This window comes from Tursiops truncatus, chromosome 2, assembly GCF_011762595.2.
Source record: "Tursiops truncatus isolate mTurTru1 chromosome 2, mTurTru1.mat.Y, whole genome shotgun sequence".
Lineage (NCBI taxonomy): Eukaryota > Metazoa > Chordata > Mammalia > Artiodactyla > Delphinidae > Tursiops > Tursiops truncatus.
Window position 1 is genome coordinate 145973988 of NC_047035.1, and position 20841 is coordinate 145994828.

The 20841-nt window shown below is 41.4% G+C and overlaps 1 protein-coding gene across 9 annotated transcripts in view; it reads right to left on the reverse strand.

The window, feature by feature from the left end:
- Positions 1-20841, reverse strand: part of TJP1 (tight junction protein 1) — a 343543-nt gene that overhangs the window by 287143 nt on the left and 35559 nt on the right. For 8 of the 9 annotated variants that reach the window (XM_073799877.1, XM_073799875.1, XM_073799874.1 and 5 more), the window contains one exon: positions 18755-18874. The exons of the other annotated variant lie outside the window; for it this stretch is intronic. In XM_073799877.1, coding sequence (XP_073655978.1) covers positions 18755-18874 — 120 coding nt within the window. The remainder of the gene's footprint in view (positions 1-18754; positions 18875-20841) is intronic. 9 annotated transcript variants of the gene reach the window in all.

The window sequence follows — 20841 nt, forward strand, 5'->3', positions numbered from 1 at the left end:
GCTCTATTTACAATAGTCAGGACATGGAAGCAACCTAAGTGTCCATCATCGGATGAATGGATAAAGATGTGGCACATATATACGATGGAATATTACTCAGCCATAAAAAGAAACAAAATTGAGTTATTTGTAGTGAGGTGGATGGACCTAGAGTCTGTCATACACAGTGAAGTAAGTCAGAAAGAGAAAGACAAATACCGTATGCTAACACGTATATATGGAATCTAAGAAAAAAAAATGTCATGAAGAACATAGGGGTAAGATGGGAATAAAGACACAGACCTACTAGAGAATGGACTTGAGGATATGGGGAGGGGGAAGGGTAAGATGTGACAAAGTGAGAGAGTGACATGGACATATATACACTACCAGACGTAAGGTATATAGCTAGTGGGAAGCAGCCGCATAGCACAGGGAGATCAGCTCGGTGCTTTGTGACCACCTAGATGGGTGGGATAGGGAGGGTGGGAGGGGGGGAGACGCAAGAGGGAGGAGATATGGGAACATATGTATATGTATAACTGATTCATTTTGTTATAAAGCAGAAACTAACACACCATTGTAAAGCAATTATACTCCAATAAAGATGTAAAAACAAAACAAAACAAAACAAAAACATGAATAGGCAAAAGAAAACAAAAAAGAGATGGGGGAAAGAGAGAGAGAAATATATTCATGTATGCATAAAATATATTTGGAAGTGTAAATAAGAAACCGTTCATGTGGCTGCCTCATGGGAAATAACCAGGTGTCTGGAGACAAGTTTACAAGAAGTAAAATTTTCACTCTACACTCATTTATACCTTTAAAATTTTGAACCACGTGAATATATTGCTGATTCAAAGAAAAATTAATGAAATAAAAATGGACTTTCAGACTTCCCTGGTGGTCCAGTGGTTAAGACTCTGCGCTCCCAATGCAGGGGGCATGGGTTCGATCCCTGGTCGGGGAAGATCCCACATGCTGTGTGGCATGGTCCCCCCCAAAAAAACCTGTTAAAAATAAAAATGGACTTTCAGAAGCAAGTGGGACTTGGGGACTCCAAATCTAGCCCCTTTCAAGGACTTTGCTCCAGATTAAATGGACACTATGCTTACTTATTCACCCAAGGGCCCAATGGATAACTGGGCATGTATTGTTTGTGTCAAATAATATCACACACACACACACACCACACACACCACACACACACACACACACACACACACACTCACCGAACGTTAATTTCCCTAAGTTCTTCTGATGGGAGGATTGTTTTCGTGACTAGGCAGAGAGGTGACAGGCCCCTTCTTCCACTGCCAGCCTCTGAAGCACTGATTCTCAACCAAGGGTGGTTTCACAGCCCTCACAAAGGGACCTTTGACAATATCTGGGGGCCTTTTTGGTTGTCAGATCTTGGGGGTGCTACAGGTATAGAGTGGGGAGAAGACAAGGATATTGCTAAACATGCTAAAATGAACAGCACAGCCCCCCAACAAAAAATGATGGCCCCCAAAATGTCAATGGTGCCACTGTTGAGAAACCCAGCTCCAAGGCAGAAAGCACAAGAAAAGAGCCAACTCTCAATGGCCACGGTGTAAGAAAATACCTGTCTTTGTAATTGCCATTTGTCTTACTCCCAGATAAGAATTCTTACTAGAATGCTGCCACAATAAATGAAGCGATGTGGAAAGTTGTGGTATCCAGGATTTAACGGAGTGGAGACACTAGTCTCCTAGTCAAAGAGGTTGGCTCCATCCCGTGAATGGAACATGGTGCCCACTGAGCTTCTGTACCGTGTTTTCCTTCAACAGCTCGCTGCTGAGAAACAGTTGGAGGTTTTCTTTATACTAATGTTGCAATGATTGCTACCTACGTGCTAAGCATTCTTCTAGTCTGTATAAATATACCTAACCTTCACAACAGTTCCATGAGCTGACTACATCATCTCCGCCTCACAGATGAGGCTCAGGTGGGTAAGGTAACTTGTCACAGTCACACAGCTAGAAAGTTGCTGAGGTGACATCTGATCCCTGGCAGGCTGATTCCAGAGCCTGAGTGCCTAACTCACTGCTCTCCTGCTTTGGCACACTCAAACTAACCTACACCTCTGTGTACTCTTGTGAGAAGGAAAATTGTCCTCCAGGAAGATTATTCTGACATATTGTCCAATGAATTATCCATAGGAGTGACTGTTTCCCCTCATCCTCACCAACAGCGGGTATAATGCATTTTTAAAAACCTGTCATCCACCATTATTATTTCTATTTTTCATCTCCTGCCTTAGAATGAAATTATGCATCTTTTCATGTGTTTATATTTGCACTTTGTTTTTCTGTGAGATGCTTGCCTCTTTTTCTATTGGGATGTTTATTCTTTTCTTTTCAGATTTAAAACACTTCTTTGTTTATTAGGAACATGTAACCATTGATCATCATTGGCCACTTGGGCCAATATTTTGCCCAAATTTATCTTTTGTAGCTTTTATTGTACTTTTCTTTTTCTGTGCAAAGGAGCTTAATTTTTATGTCCTTGGATTTATCAATCTTTTCCTACTTGGCTTCTTGAGTCTGATGTCATCCTTGGAAACTTCTTACCTGTAAAGTATTATTTAAAATATTTACCCCTGTTTCCTTCTTATAGATTCTCATTGTAGAACTCTCATCTTTAATCCATCTGAGATTAGTACACTAAATTTGCATATGAATGCGTATTTTGACACAGTAAGAATCACAGATAGATAATGTATATTCTTAACATAATGCAGATTTCAGTTGAGGTCACTCTGTATTTTGAGATTTACAAAAAATTTGACCCAAATCCCCATTGCACACCTGGAGGGAAGCCCAAACCCCTTTCCAAGATTTCTGTGGGCCCCACAGTTTAGTCTGATTCTGTGCTCTGGCTGAATCACTGAGCTCCTTTGTTTCCCTCAATCCTCACCGTATTCTGCTCTCTGTTCCCTCAGCCAGATGAGAAACTCAACCTACCCTTTTTCTTTGGTAGAAAGCCCCTCACATGCAGATCTCTCTATAGGGTCGGGGTGGGAGGTGGAGCTTCCCTGCTGCCACATCAGTTGAATAGTAAAGTTCTTTGGTCAACTCACACAGTTGGGAATTTCTAACTGGCATATTCCTCCAGGAGTCTCAGGCTTCTACCCAGTTTGCTCAAACGTATATACTATATTCTGCTTCCCTCCCATCTTTTTTCACCCTTCCCTGAACTTCTGCTTAGTTTTTGTGCCAAATAGTGTTACTATTTTCTTGTTGGGCATTCCAGGGCAAGCCACTCCCTCAGGGCTTTGCCTCCCAATCAAAATATTTTTGAAAACAGAGAGACTATTCCATCATTAAACATACCTTGGTACTATGTATTTAAAAATAAATTAGTCTTTCTGCTACAGTATTTGAAAGTCTTTTCAAATAATGCAAATTTTTCAAATGGCTTCGTAGAATTAAGGTAATCGTAAGGTTTTCATTCTTATTAATGAATGGAGTTCCTAAATCAAAGGATTTTTTCATTCTTAAATTAAGCCTTGCTTAGTAATACTGTGTGTTTCTTGAGATACATTTTCTTTAAGTATATGTTGGAGACTTGTAACTAAGTTCATAAGTAAGACTTTAAAATAGGGATGCTTTGTGAGTGTGCATATCTGTGTGAGAGCCACCTGCATCAGCTTTTAGAAGCCATAATACCGTAACTTAGGAAATAAATTAGCAAGGCTCCCTTCCTCCTCTGTGCTTTAGAACAGTTTGAACGCCATTGGAGTCATCTTTTCCTAGAGTGGCTTTATTTATATAAAACAAAGTATACTTCAGAAGAAAGAAAATTACCAGAGACAAGGAGGAAAAACACTTTTAACTATAGAGGAGCAAAGATGAGAATTACATCTAACTTCATCTCAGAAACCATGTAAGCAAGAAGATAGTGGAATGAAATATTTAAAGTACAGAAAGAAAAACAATACCAATCTAGAATTTCATATCCAGAAAAATTATCCTTCAAAAATGAAGGAGGAAGAAAGACTTTCTCAGAAGAAAAAAAAATTGAGGTTATTTGTTGCCAGTAGACATGCTTTGCAAGAAATGTTAAAAAATAGATCATCAGAGATAAAGAAATTGATAGGCCAGAAACTTTGATCTACATAAAGAAAGAAAGGGCATTATATATGTAAGCAAGCTCCTAGATACACAGAAATAAAAACAGCAAGTTAGGTAAAATGAGGCTGTTAGATTGCTGACTCAGTGCTCTGGAAGTTACAATATGTCCTAGAACGCAACAAGGGAACATGTTCCAAATGAAGGAACAAGATAAAATCCCAGAAGAACTAAGTGAAATGGAGACAGGCAGTCTACCTGAGAAAGAATTCAAGGTAATGATCATAAAGATAATCAAAGAACTCAAGAAAAAAACTCATGAACAGAGGGAGAAGTTAGAGGGTTTTAACAAAGAGTTAGAAAATATAAAGAGAGACAGTAAAAAGCTCAGTCATTGCCCGGGGTTTGGGGGAAGAGGAGAGAGATTAACAGGTGGAGTACTGGACTTTTTGGGGTGGTGAGGCTATTCTGTGTGATGCTGTAATGGTGCATACACAATATGAGTTTGTCAGAACACACAGAACTGTACAAAACACAGAGAGTGAATGCTAATGTAAACTACGGACATTAGTTTTTTTAAAATGTTAAGTCCCTCCCCATTTAATAACTTTTTTTTCTTCCAGTATATTTTGTCTTGTATTAATATGCCACTCTGGCCCTCTTACAGTTGCTGTTTGCACGATATATCTTTCCTAACCTTTTACTTTCAACCTCTTTGAATCTAAAGTGGATCATAGTTTTTTTTTTTTTTTTAAATCCAGCCTGACAATCTCTGACTTTTGATTGGAGTGTTTAATCCATTCACATTTAATGTTTTTATTTATCTAGTTGGAACTATCTCTGCCATCTGGACATTTGTTTTCTATACAACTCTATGTTTTGTTCCTCTATTCCTCCTCTGCTGCCTTTTTTGTAGTAAGTAGATATTTCCTTGTGTATCATTTTCATTCTTTTGTCGACTTTTGGACTATTTTTGGTTTTAGTGATCTTCTTAGTAGTTGCTTTATATCTGAAGCAATTACTACTGAGGGGATTAGAGTTGGTGTCAGGAGACCCATCAGAGTTACCACGTGAATGCAAACTGCCGTCCACGCTCTCCTGCCTGCTGGAGCCACCGGCTTCTGGAAGCTGATCTGGACCACTCTTCCTCTCTGGGGATTGGTTTTGCCTTTCAGTCCCAGTTTGGCCTGTTGCCCAAGTCTTGGACTTCAGGCTGAGCCTGATGGAATCAGACCTTTTGACCTGGCTCTTCTTGCAGTCACTGACTGTGATTCCAAGGCTTTCTGAGTTTTGAGCAGCTCTACTCGCCTGCCAGAAATCAGTAAGGAAGCTCCTTTATAGGTGCTGAAGCGGGGGTCTGAATCAGACAATACTGAAAGGTTCTTTCTAATTCTTTTATTCCCCGATTGCCTTAAAATAGTATTTGAAATATTTCTCACCTTCTGCTGTTCCCACGCATCAACTCTTTGAATCTGGTACGAAACAAGGTATCTGTTGTGTGCTTTTAACACCTTTTTGCCTGAGTTCAGCTAAACTATTACTGAAGTTGTAACCCTTTTATGATATAATTATTTAGTGTTAGATTTTTGTGTTATGAAACTACAGAATATCTTAAATATGTTTCCTGATAGATCTAGGGCAGCAAATCTCTTCTGGATACTTTTCTCTGAAATTACACTGAAAGAAAGAAACAGCTGTCAGGAGGATGCAGGCTAAACCGTTAGATTGCTGACTCAGTGCTCTGGAAGTTACAATACATCCTAGAATGCAAGTCACTTGGCCTGACATTCAAGTACTCATTTTCTTTTTTTGAAGGTTAACGTAAATTCGTTGTGGAAGGTTGAGAAGAGGACACGGGAATAACTGGAAAATGCAAATGCATGGGCCAGTAACAACCAGTATTCTAGCTGTACAGGCATGGTCAAACACACAGGTCATATGCAAAATATGATTCACGTCTAATTTATGATGCAGAAAGCCTTGTGTTAATAATGGTTCTCTTTACCCATTAAAGCTACTGAATTACATATTTCTTTGTTGCTTGGTCTTGTTTTCCCCTGAAAGACCCTATAAAACAGTTGTAATGAAAGCAGTATTTTACAAATACAAAACCAGTGCATTTTGTCCTTAAGCCATATTTCATTTCAACCTCTGTCATCTCATCTTGATGTAGAGTCAAGAGGCTTACTGCCCGGGGTAGAGAGCGTGTACGCGCCCTCTTTCGCACGATGCTAGGCTTGAAATCCAGGCTTTGTGCATTTGGTCGATTCACTGAATGGCCATTCAAACAGGCCTAGACCTGACTTGGAGCTTAAACCATCTCCTAAAGTGAAAAGAGAAGAGGGTCCTTTTATCTATCTCTGCTGGGCCTCAGGGCTTTCTTCAACCTGGTACAAGGAAACTCTCGCAGAAGAGATGTAAAGGGAAGCCCAGCTCCTCCCCTCTGAGAGATGGGGGTAGGAGAGAGCAAGAAGGGTCCAGCTACGGGTCAGTCTGATGTCGGTGCCGAGTGGTCCTCACGAAGCTCCAGCAGGAAGGGGTGTAGAACGCACGGGCTCCGCAAGAGGCTGCTGGGTGGGGTCCCCTGAGCTGACATGAGCGGGCCCAGCCTCCTGAAGAGCACAGAGCCCAGAGCTCAGCGAGAGTTTTCCAATCCCCACCAGCAAGGCCCTGAGCTGAGAGCCACCGGGCCACCCTGAGTCCTGGTGGTGGGGCGAGGCCAGGCTGCAGGGGCCCCGAAGGAGTTGCAGGGAAGACGATGCAAGCTCTTGGAGGGGCTCAGCCAGTGAGATGGAAGAGAAGCTGGGTCCATCGGGGGCCATGCCACCCAGGTGGGAACCTGCAGGTCCCCCCCAGGAATGAGCAGCCGCAGCCCTCAGCTCGGAAGCCAGCAGGGAGCCCGGTGCCCACACAGCCAGGAGTATCACCAGGACCTGGAGGAGGACCATCCCGCAAGAGGACACTCGAACAGATGGAAACAGGGGAGGCTGGCCAGTGACCAAGCAACCGATTAAAGAATCATTTGCCTCTAAACCTTAAACCTCATGGGCCACTTAGTTGGGTTCTGTTGGTTTGTTTGCTCTGCTTCCCTGCAAACAGGTACTTGAGGAAGGCAGGAAATTTGTGTAAACACAATGAGAAACATTTTCTCCGCACATTCCAGCTGTGGCAAGTGTCGCTGCAGGTAGGTTATAGGTTGAAGGAAGCACATGTGAGTGCACATGCACTCACACTTGCTGTAACTCAGGAACGGAGCTTAAGGGAGTGAGTGTGAGGGGCTCACAGCTGCCTTCCGGCAGGAGGAGTCCTGGACATCCTTGCTCAGTCTTTTATACCGGGGCTTGCGGCACCTTTTCAGAAGAACGTCCACACACCATGTTTTTTCTTCTTTTTAAAACCACTTTACTGATGTATGACTGATTTACAAAAAGCTCTATATTTAATATATGCAAACTGATGAGTTTGGAGATAGGTATGCATCTGTGAAAACATCACCACAACCAAGTCCTTAACTCCTCCTTGTTCTTTTTTGAAAATTTTTTAATTTTATACTGGACTGTAGTTGATTTACAATGTTGTAACTTCAGGTGTACAGCAAAGTGATTCACTTATATATATATATATATATATATATATATATATATATATATATACATGTATCTATTCTTTTTCAAGTTCTTTTCCCATTTAGGTTATTACAGAATATTGAGCAGAGTTCCCCATACACCATTTTAAGAGAGGATTTACCAACACAGGAAGCTCCTGGTCCTTGAAGCCAAGTCAGCATCAGCCAGTTCTCCTCCAGAGGAAGAAAGCCCTGCTGTGCTCAAGGCCCTGAACCACTGCCCGCTTCCAGCATTCCAGGAACCCTGTGTCTGGGAGCTGGTCAGCCGCTCGAGAATCAGCATCTTCAAACACATGATTATGGGTGTTACACACACATGATTTTACTTCTGTAACTAATTTTTGTCAGATTAAGTGTTTACCCATCTTAGAGTTGTCAGAGCATAGCAGTGGGTGACAGACTGTCTCCTTCAGGGCATCGCAATGCGGTGAGGGGGTCTTGGGGGTCTCAGCACAGTGAAATTGCTCCCCTGGGGAGCTGAAGATGTTTCCCATCTTCCTATCTTCCCTCAGACCACGCCAGGATGAACACTGAATCACACTGACCCTCCCAAACACTTTCCGAAGTTTCCCAACCCTTGAACTTAATAATGAAGTTTGAAAAGCTACACATTATTTTCCCTTTATTGTATTGAATATACTTATCTCTGTATCCAGTAGTTCACCTTTTTTTTTTTTTACTAGTCTCTGAAACAACGGCTGTGAAGGCCTCTTTTCTACCACACTGTGTTGATTTGGGTTTTCCTTACCTTCAAAAATGTCTCACTGCATCATCCTTCTCTAACCCTGCCCTGTCACTCCCTTTTTCCCCATTTTATTTCTCTTATCTACATCTATTTTTATCTCAGCTCAGACACCAGAAGAATTTCTAATATGCTCATTTTAAAGTTTGACATTATCTGTTGGGATCAGAGGTCAGAATCTGTTTGACGTTAGGAAAGCTTGCGATGGCCAGCAAATTGAGGACTGTGGGATTCTTCCTTTTGTGGAAGAAGAATGTGCTGGGGTTTTTTTTTTTGTTTTTCTGGCCGCACCATGCAACTTGTGGGATCTTAGTTTCCCAACCAGGGATCAAACCCGGGCCCCCTGCAGTGGAAGTGCAGAGTCCCAACCACTGGACCACCAGGGAATTCTCAAGAATGTGCTGGGGGTTTGATAGACCCTAAGCCGTGGAGTTGTTTGTGTTTGGAGTCGGGCACACTGGTCATAGCGCCATTTTTGGAGCAAGGTGACCCCAACAGTAGCACTGGAAAATGCCATCTCAAGGGGGACCCTGGACATTCCCTTTTCTGATTTTTCTTCCAGAATATCAATGATCCAGACTCTGTAGGACTTCCTGAAGTCTTTCCTGTTGAGCTCATCCTCTGTTGAGCCACGACTTTATCAAATTATGGTACCACATGCGGGCCTCTCTTCTCACTGGAAAATTCCAAAAGCAGCCAAAATTCTAAAAAGATAAGCTAATACACATGGGAAAGGCCAACTGTTCCAAACCATAAATTAAAAAAGACGTTCAAAGAACTGATTGGCTGAGGTCTCAGGCATGGGCACAGCATCTGTCTCCACTGGGGTTTGTCAGGTATCTTCGAGGGGCTCTCTTGGCATTTGGGGTGGGACAATTCTTTGTTCAGAACTATCGCACACATTATCAGACGGTTAGCGTCCTGGGCCTTCAGGCACCAAGTAGAATTTCCATGTTATCATGGCAACCATGATGACCCCTACACATTTCCGAATGCCCCCTTGGAGGTGGTCTCTCCTCCAACCGAGATCCGTTAGCTCTGTCCTAAAGAGTATGAATGAATGATTTCAGAGCACTTTGTTTAGTTAGAATTTCATGTTTGTAATAAATTCTTTAGATCAAAAGCTACATTTTTAAACTTCCAGTGAGTTGGTAGAACGACCAGATCCAGCCAGAATTGTGCGAGTCTCCCGCTGTCGGCCCTTAGTTGTTTAGAGCCTTTCTGCATGAAGTGTGTCCCCACAGGAGCAGCTCATTAGAGCTTGTTAGAAATGCAAAAGCTACTGGATTAAAAACTGTATTTTAGGCAAGATTGCCACTGACTCCATACGCACTTTAAATTTTGAGATGCAGTGCTTTAGAGAATACCCTGGACAGTCTTGTGACAGCTCTTATAGTTAGACTTTTCCCCACTCAGTGGCACAAATGATTTCGATCCCAACCCCAAATGGTATTAAACGCTTCCCATTTGCACTTTGCCATTGTGATGGGAGCAGCAACGACTCTACCAAAGACCCACTGTGTTCCTCACCAGCTTGGGCTCCAACCACATCAACTAAGCTCTCTTATAATTGTGAGAAAGCCAGATTATTAGGTGATCTCAAATATTCCTCTTGTCGTCTATGACAGTGTTTTTCATTCCCATTATGGTTTATCACAGGATATTGAATATAGTTCCCTGTGCTATACAGTAGGTTTTGTTGTTTATTTTACATACAGTAGTGTGTATCTGCTAATCCCCAACTCCCAATTTATCCCTCCCCCACCCCAGCAACCACAAGCCTATTCTCTATGTCTGTGAGTCTGTTTCTGTTTTGTAAATAAGTTCATTTGTGTCATATTTTTTTAATTTTTAATTTGTATTTATTTTTTTACAGAATTAACTTTCAGACATTTTCTCAATTAAAAAATTTTTTAAATTTATTTATTTACTTACTTATGTTTGGCTGCATTGGGTCTTAGTTGCGGCATGCAGGATCTTTCCTTGCAGTGTGCGGGCTCTTCCTTGCAGCGTGTGAGCTTCTCTCTAGTTGTGACACGTGGGCTCCAGAGCATGGGCTCTGTAGTTGTGGCATGCAGGCTTAGTTGCCCCATGGCATGTGAGATCTTAGTTCCCCGACCAGGGATCGAACCCGTGTCCCCTGCATTGGAAGGCAGATTCTCAACCACTGGACCACCAGGGAAGTCCCTGTGTCATATTTCAGATTCCACATATCGGTGATATCATATGATATTTGTCTGCTGCTGGCCATCTGTATGTCTTCCTTGGAGAAATGTCTATTTAGGTCTTCTGCCCATTTTATTTTTTTTAACATCTTTATTGGAGTATAACTGCTTTACAATCGTGTGTTAGTTTCTGCTTTATAACAAAGTGAATCAGCTATACATATACATATATCCTCATATCTTCCCCCCCAAAAAAAATGGTTCTGAAGAACCTTGGGTAAGGACAGGAATAAAGACGCAGACATAGAGAATGGACTTGAGGACATGGGGAGGGGGAAGGGTAAGCTGGGATGAAGTGAGAGAGTGGCATGGACATATATACACTACCAAATGTAAAATAGATAGCTAGTGGGAAGCAGCCACATAGCACAGGGAGATCAGCTCGGTGCTCTGTGACCACCTAGAGGGGTGGGATAGGGAGGGTGGGAGGGAGACGCAAGAGGGAGGAGATATGGGGATATATGTATATGTATAGCTGCCCTTTTTTTGATTGGGTTGTTTGGGTTTTTGTTTTGTTTTGTTTTTTGTTATTGAGTTGTGTGACCTGTTTGTATATTTTGGAAATTAATCCCTTGTTGGTAGCATTATTTGCAAATATTTTCTCCCATTCAGTAGGTTGTCTTTTCATTTTGTTTATGGTTTCCTTTGCTGTTCAAAAGCTTTTAACCTTAATTAGGTTCCATATGTTTATTTTTGCTTTTATTTCAATTACTCTAGGAGAGGGATTTAAAAAGATATTGCTGTGATTTATGCCGAACAGTGTTATTCTACCTATGTTTTCCAGTAGGTTCATTTCTTTTTTTTTTTTAATGCTATGATTTTTTTAAAATGTTAAAATCCATTTGTTTTATTTATTCTTTTATTTAATTTTTTATTTTATATTGGAGCATAGTTGATTAACAACGTTGTGCTAGTTTCAGGTGTACAGCAAAGTGATTCAGCTATGTATATATACATATATATATACTTTTCAGGTTCTTTTCCCATTTAGGTTATTACAGAATATTGAGCAGAGTTCCCTGTGCTATACTGTAGGTCCTTATCTCTTTTAAATATAGTAGTGTGTACATGTCATTTCCTTTTGAGAGAGCTATGGAAGGGAATCTTCCTCACTTCCCTTGCTCATCCCTGTGTAGAGAAATGAAGATGACGTGACACTACAGGCATGGCCTTGGAGGAACTGGAGTGCTTCGATTAAGCCAATCCTGAAGGCTGTTCTACTGAAGTCCTTCCAGGTATAGGACAGAGGGTCTAGTCGACTAGGTTAGAGTCAGAAAGCAGTGACATGGGAGCTATACATGTAAATGTGAAGCCATTTCAAGTCCAACTCTGGTGTGGCTTCCAAGCTTTTGGTTTACAACAGTAAAATCATCTCTCTGATGTATAGTATGTTATGGTTTAAAATGTAGTCTCACATTCAGGTCTTGTTTGAGAGTAACTGTGCAAGGCAAGGCCTATGCCCCACTGCACAAGTGAGGGAAGGAAAACACAGTGGGGGAAAGTGCTTGTCCAAGGCCACTCATCTTGTAAGAGGCAGAACTGGAATCTGACCAAAGTTTGCTTCTACATCAAGGTTACTTTCCCTGACATTCCTCCAAACCCCAGGCTGCTCAGATCAAGGCACTTGTACCCACAAACGTGTAATGAGGGCCCAGGCTGCCCTCCAGACTGGCGGGACCAGGAATCTCTAGATGGTCAGCAAGTAGGAAAGGGCAGGAAAAGCCCCACTGGGATACAACTGCTGTCACTAAGGCTGCTGCCACCATGACAGTATGACCTCTAACATTTGACCCTGCTCAGTCCTCAAGATTCAGTGGCCCAGGAGCCAACATGTAGCCTCCAGGCTCCACTAGGGCAGGAGAAAATGACCTGGTGCCCCTCATCTGATGGAAGATTCCCCAAGATGAACATTAGGGTGCTATGCTAGGGACCCCTAAATGGCAAAGGTTCCCCCAATCTCTAAGGCTCCTGCCATCTCCAAAACTCTGGTGGCAAATGCAATGAATAACCTTTAGTCATCTCCTTCCTCTGGAAAGTTTTCTTTCTTTCTTTTTTAATTAAGGCTTCAATTAATTTAAAGAGAATTTAATCCAAAAGATGAGAGTAGAGTTGATGATGGCGTCAGGGAGCTGACGTTAATCAAAAGTTAGGAAAAAGATACATGTGAGCAATAACATCGTTGGATTCAAATTTAGTCCCAGAGCTACAACTGAGTCTGTGAGTGTGTCATTTGGACACATGCTATGTGTTGCACATACCCTTTTGTTTCTGCATGAGCCCAGGCAGGCCACAGTGGTGTTGTTGCCTTTTGTTTTTAATCCTAGATTCGTTTTTAGATCCTAAAGCACAAAACGGAATTCAAGAAGTGTGAGGACTTCCCTGGTGGCGCAGTGTTTGAAAGTCCGCCTGCCGATGCAGGGGACACGGGTTCGTGCCCCAGTCCAGGAAGATCCCACATGCCACGGAGCAGCTGGGCCCGTGAGCCATAGCCGCTGGGCCTGTGCGTCAGGAGCCCGTGCTCCGCAGCGGGAGAGGCCACAACAGTGAGAGGCCCACATACCGCAAAAAAAAAAAAAAAAAAAGAAGTGTGAATTTACTTGAACCAAACTGAAAAAAGGTTTTATCAGCCTCTGCAAAATGCAGCTGCAGAATTCTCAACAGTTTTTTTTTCTCTCAACAGTTTTAATTATAACACACTAAATAAATACAGTAAGCAACTCTTTGCTCTGAGGTTGAAATCTCTATCTATTTTTATCTCCAAGCAGATAACAGACCAGAAGGGAAAGTTACTACATTGTGAGTAGATTATTGAATCTAAGCATCAACAACTTCTTTGACATTATTTTGTACTGCATGCTGAAGAAAATCATTTACCTAAAAATATTACTGTAAACAGACTAAGCAAAAAAATTTAAGACTTTTTAGAAGAAATTTTCTTCCCACAGGCAAAGAAAGAGTAAGCACATGAAAAACACTGCTGTGTACATTGTGCTCTCTCCATACAATGGAATATTATTCAGCCTTAAAAAGGAAGGAAATTCTGGGGCTTCCCTGGTGGCACAGTGGTTGAGAATCTGCCTGCCAATGCAGGGGACACGGGTTCAAGTCCTGGTCTGGGAAGATCCCACATGCCGCTGAGCAACTGGGCCCGTGAGCCACAATTACTGAGCCTGCGCATCTAGAACCTGTGCTCCGCAACAAGAGAGGCCGCAATAGTGAGAGGCCTGCGCACTGCGATGAAGAGTGGCCCCCACTTGCCACACCTAGAGAAAGCCCTTGCACAGAAACGAAGACCCAACACAGCCATAAATAATTAAATAAATAAAAATTAAAAAAATATATATATATATAGTGTGCCAACAATAGAGATATATTCTTTCAAAAAAAAAAAAAGGAAGGAACTTCTGACACAAGTAACAACATGGATGCACCTGGAGAACATTATGCTGAGTAAAATAAGCCAGTCACAGAAACACACATACTGTATTACTTCACTCATGTAATGTCCCTAGAGCAGTCAAATTCACAGAGACAGAAAGTAGAATGGTGGCTGTCAGGAGCTGGGAAAGAAGGTTATGGGGAGTTATTCTTTAATGGATGCAGAGTTTCAGTTTTGCAAGATGAAAAGAGTTCTGGACATGGATGATGTTGATGGTTGCACAACATTATGAATGCATTTAACACCACTGAACTGTACACTTTAGAAATGGTTAAGACGGAAATATAAAAAGGATCATACACCATGATCAAGTAGGATTTATATCAGAGAGGCAAGGATGGTTTGATATCTGCAAATCAATCAGTGTGATACACAACATTAACAAGGAAGGATAAAAATCACATGATTATCTCAATTGATGCACAAAAAGCATTGACAAAATTGAACATCCATTCATGAAAAAAATTCTTATCAAAGTTGGTATCAACTGTCACTATTTGCAGATGACATGACTATATATAGAAAGTCTCCACCAAAAAAACTATTAGACCCAATCTATGAATTCAGTAAAGTTGCAGGATAAAGATTAATATACAGAAATCTGTTGCTTTTCTATAACTAATAATGAAATATCAGAAAGAGAAAGCAAGAAAACAATCTCTTTTAAAATTGCATCAGAGAATAAAATACCTAAGAATAAATTTAGACAAGGAGGTGAAAGACCTATACTCTGAAAACTATAAGACATTGATGAAGGAAACTGAAGATGATACAAAGAAATGGAAAGATATTCTGTGTTCATGGACTGGAAGAATTAATATTGTTAAAATGTCCATACTACACAAAACAATCTACAGATTTAAACCAATCCCTATTAAAATACCCATGACATTTTCCACAGAACTAGAACAAATAATCCTAAAATTTATGGAACCACAAAACACCCTGAATTGCCAAAGCAATCTTGAGAAAAAAGAACAAAGCTTGGAGACATCATGGTCCCTGACTTCAGACTATACTACAAAGCTACAGTAATCAAAACAATATGGTACTGGCACAAAAACAGACACATAGATTAATGGAACAGAATAGAGAGCCCAGAAATAAACCTACACACTTATGATCAATTAATCTATGATGAAGGAGGCAAGAACATACAATTAATGAAAAACATTCTCTTCAATAAGTGGTGCTGGGAAAACGAAACAGCTATATTTAAAAGAATGAAATTAGAACATTTTCTCACACCATATACAAAAATAAACTCAAAATGGATCAAAGATCTAAATGTAACATCAGAAACCATAAAACTAGAATAAAGCATAGGCAGAGCAATCCTTGACATAAATCAAAGCAATATTTGTTTTGGATCTGTCATCTAAGGCAAAGGAAACAAAAGCAAAAATAAACAATGGGACCTGAGTAAAATAAAAGCTTTTGCATAGCAAAGGAAACCATAAACAAAATGAAAAGAAAACCTACTGAATGAGAGAAACTATTTGCAAATGGTATGACCAATAAGGGGTTAATATCCAAAATATACAAACAGTTCACACAACTCAATATAAAAAAAAAACAAAATTAAAGTTTTGAAAGAACTTTATTAAAAGAACCCAGTTAAAAAATGGGCAGAAAACCTGATGAGACATTTTTCCAGAGAGGACATACAGATGGCTAACAGGCACAGGTAAAGATACCCAACATCACTAATCATCAGAGAAAAGCAAGTCAAAACCACAATGAGATATCACCTCACATCTGCCAGAATGGCTATCATCAAAAAGGCCACAAATAACAAATGTTGGTGAGGATGTGGAGAAACCCCTACACTGTTGGTGGGAATGTAAATTGTTGCAGCCACTATGGAAAACAGTATGGAGATCCCTCAAAAAACTAAAAGGAGAACTACCATATGATCCAGCAATTCCACCCTGGGAATATATCAGAAGAAAATGAAAACACTAATTCAAAAAGATGCATGCATCCTAATGTTCATAGCAGCACTATTTATAATAGCCAAGATTTGGAACCAATCAACCTAAGTGTCTATCAACAGATGAATGGATAAAGAAGATGTGTCATATATATATATACACACACATACACACACACACATATATACATATATATTTACATATATATATATATATATATATATATCAATATACAATGGGATACTACTTGGCCATAAAAAAGAATTAAATTTGTAGCTTTGCAGACTAGGATGGACCTGGAGTATATTATGCTTAGTGAAATAAGTCAGACAGAGAAAGAGAATGCTATCACTTATATGTGGAATCTAAAAAATGAAACAAATAAATGAATGTAACAAAACAGAAACAGACTCACAGATATAGAGAACAAATTAGTGGTTACCAGTTGGGAGAAGAAAGAGGGGAGGGGCAAGGTAGAGGTAGGGGATTAAGAGTTATGAACTACTATGTATAAATAAACTACAAGGCTATATTGTATAGCACAGAGAATATAGCCAATATTTTATGATAACTTTAAATGGAGTATAATCTATAAAAATATTGAACCAGTATGTTGTACACTGAAATTAATATAGTGTTGTAAATCAATTATACTCCAGTACAAAAATGGTTAAGATGGTAATTTTTTCTTTTTGTCAGAGTACTCTTTATTTATTATTTATTTTTATTTTATTGAAGTATAGTTGATTTACAATGTGTTAATTTCTGCTGTACAGCAAAGTGATTCAGTTATACACACACACACATACACACACACATATATATATATATATATACATTCTTTTTCATATTCTTTTCCATTATGGCTTATCACAGGATATTGAATATAGTTCCCTGTGCTATATAGTAGGACCTTGTTGTTTACCTATTCTACATATAATAGTTTGCACCTGCTAATCCAACCTCCCAATCCATCCCCTCCCCACCCCCTCCCCCTTGGCAAACATAAGTCTGTTTTCTATGTCTGTGAGTCTGTTTCTGTTTTGTAAATATGTTCATTTGTATCATTTTTTTTTAGATTCCACATATAAGTGATATCATATGATATTTGTCTTTCTCTGTCTGACCTACTTCGCTTAGTATGATAATCTCTAGGTCCATCCATGTTGCTGCAAATGGCATTATTTCATTCTTTTTTATGGCTGAGTAGTATTCCATTGTATATACGTACCACATAAGATGGTAAATTTTATGTTATGTATATTTTTACCACAATAGAAAAATTGAAAACAGGGACGTCTCTGGTGGTCCAGTAGGTAAAACTCTGTGCTCCCAATGCAGGGGGCCCGGGTTTGATCCCTGGTCAGGGAACTTGATCCCACAAGCTGCACCTAAGAGCCAGCATGCTGCAACTAAATATCCTGTCACAACTTAAAAAAAGATCCGCATGCTGCAGTGAAGTTCCCACACGCAGCAAAGAAGATTTTGCATGCTGCAACTAAGACCTGGTGCAGTGAAAGAAAGAAAGAAGGAAGGAAGGGAGGGAGGGAGGGAGGGAGGAAAGAGGGAAAGAAGGAAAGAAAGAAAGAAGGAAGGAAGGAAGGAAAGAAAGAAAGAAAGAAAGAAAGAAAGAAAGGGAAGGAAGGAAGGAAAGAAAGAAAGTAGGGAGGGAGGAAGGAAGGAAGGGAGGAAAGAAGGAAAGAAAGAAAGAAAGGAAGGAAGGAAGGAAGAAAGAAAAAATTGAAAAAAAAAATAAAACAAACAAAAAACCCCATACTGCTCTGAAATAATTTTAAAGTGTAATTCTCCTCTTGACTTTCAGAAGAGCCCTTAGCAAGGGCAGAACTCTCCCTTTCTCACCTCTCCACAGTCGCCGGGGCCTTGGCACTCAGGCCATGAAAATGAAGAACTCTCCAGTCACCACCGCAGCTGGGTTCTGGGGACAGTGGGGATCCAAGAACAGAGCGCCCTGGCGTGGTCGGCTGGGGCCTTGGTGAGGGCTGCAGGTTGAGGGAAGGCCCGGGGGATTGCATACCTGCCCTTGGCCTCACTTCCCTGCTCTTCTCCTAGATGATTCTATCAGAAATGATTTGGGCCCAAGAATGGGCTTGTGATGCCAACTCTAGGCTGAATTCCTCCCCTGCATGTGGGCATAACATCGTAGACCCCGATCTTCCGTAGCAGCGTAAGATAGGGAGGGCAAAGCCGGGAGCAGAGAACAGACGTTGAGAGGTTCACTCACTTATTTTCAAAGCAGGCCACACTACCGATGAGGAAACAGGTGCACGGAGGTGAAGAGCCTTGCTGGAGACTGCGCTTCACCCCAGCTCTGTCTGACTCAAAGCTTTGAATTACATCATAATTTCTCAAAGAAAGGGTTAGGGAACCGTTGACCGTAACCACTTGCCTTGGCCAGGCATGATGATAACCGTTTGCCTGAGTTTTCTCACAATAGGACGTCCCGATAAAGAACTCAGTGCTGCCACCGAAAACAAACTGGGAGAATTCGGGAGGGGCCGAAAGGAGGGAGGGAGAAGAAGATATGTCCAGAATCCTCCTCACTGGAATCCATCTTGGCTGAGCCATGTGCGAGCCACCAGGAAGGACCCTGAGTCAGAGGGATTGGCCAGAGACAACCCGGAAACTAATCCCATCACCATAAAACCCTGAGACTGCAAGCCACGTGGAGAGCGGTACTCCCGGCCTCCCTTACCTGCTGCTCTCCGCCCAGGCGCCCCTTCCCAATAAAGCCTCCTGCTTTGTCAGCACGTGTGTCTCCTCCGACAATTCATTTCCGAGTGTTTGACAAGCGCCCACTCTTGGGTTCCCCTTCCTGCAACAAAAAGGTTGATCCTCACAATTACGATAAAATTAACAAGCAGCCTAAAGGGCTTGTTTGGGAAATTCAGTCAAATGGCTACATAACAAGTTTAACATCAAAGGCAGCCTCATTGAATGCTTACATTATGTTTTACCATACGCAGTTATTAAACCACTTAAAGATGTTTCAGGACTGAACGGGTTATTTCTCTATGATGCATTTCTAATGAAAGGAAGCATGAACTATTATTATTCATTATAAAATGTAAAACAGGAGATTTCACAGACAATCAAACCAGAGTTTAGAACTGGATCCTCTTGCACTTTCCCCCACATGATGATATGTCAAAGCCATTCCCTTCTGCAGGCTTCTGCTGGCCTCTAAGCACCCTGGACCACCACCTACGGGGTGCTGCCTGCCTGATCCGGCCAAGAACACACCAGGAACACGCCCCAGGGAGAGGCATCATCTTCCACGGAGCTGTTGAAAATACTGGGGCTTGTTGCCATGACTGCCTTCACCTACTCTAAGGATTTATCAAGTGAACAAAAATACATTAAAACCTCAGTGCTTGGCTTGGGGTTTTGAAGATCAGTGGCATCTATTGTTGGGATAGATCCTTGGGACTTTCCCAGCTCCTACTGATGGATTGATTAATTGATTGTGGTACGGATGCCCGAGGGCTCTGTGCGCAGCCCAGCTCTCTCTCCGTTGCCAGTTCTCCCGCAGATCCTCAGCTGCAGCTCTGGTTCTTGCCTCTTCATTCACACCATCTGGGACCTGAAACTTGTCTGTCCTGTGGCCCCGGAACCTTGACTGGGCAGCCTCTCCTGTCGGCCCCCAGGGAGGTTTGGCTGCCTTTTCTGATTGAGGGCTACGTGACTGAACCACACAAAGTTGCTGTTTTTGTTGGCTATTTTTGTCCTGCAAAAAGGAGAGTTTCACATCCTTCACTTTCATACTTCTGGAGGAGTAAACAACCTGCTTTTGTTGCCCAATTCAGGGAACAAATGGTTCCTTCGTCAAAGAACTTTTGTGAGCCAAACAATGCTTGTTTGATGCCTGTTTCCTCTTCAGTGACACGTGTGGCACCATCACAGGAGGACCATACTCTCTCCTGCCTTCCTAGGGAGCTCCTGCCCTTTGTGTGACAAGTGCCCTTCCTCTGGGCAGCTCCACTGTGATGAACTTTTTCTGAGGGTGCAGTGACAAGAAAAACGTGAAATATTGTTCCTGTTACCTTAAGTAATAAATCACAATTTCTTCCATTTTCTCATTGGCTAAAAGCTTTACCCAACTTTAACCTTTCTTCTCCATTATGTAAATAGCAAAAAGAATGCGATGTGTGCACCCAAACTTAGACTGTTTGGAGCTGGAAACATCACTGACCTCTTTGTTTACTGTCTTAGAATCTTTGCAGCTGATAAATGTGTTTCTTCTTTCAAATGAACTGGAACAGATGAGTTGCCACAAAGCCTGGGTCTGAGCACATCGTAGGAGAATGTGCAGCTTCTCCACGGCTGGTGCCGGCCCATCTCGTAGAAGCTCAGAGGCCCGGGGAGGCCAGCCCCAGCTGGTCCCAGGAGAGGACCATGGTCAGCTCCGTATGCGATATCTCACTGCCGGAAAGGGATTTGGGGTGCATCGTATGAATACATACATACAATTATAAAATAAAAATAAAATAAGCAAAGAAATGGAGATGGAGGAGAATGAAGGTAAAAAGTTGAGGCCACGTTTTTCTTTTTGCTTATTCATATTTTGAGTTTTCTCACTTTCCTTATTGACTTGTAGGAGTTCCTTGTATATTCCAGGTCTGTGCTCTCTAGTGAGGTAGCCACTGGTCCCATGCGCCTGTTAGAATGACAATTAACTAAAATCCAGCTGCTCAGTCACACTGGCTGCATTTCAAGTGCTCATTAGCTGCCAGTGGCTTGTGGCCAGCACAGACCTGGAACATTCCCGTGAGTGCGACAAAT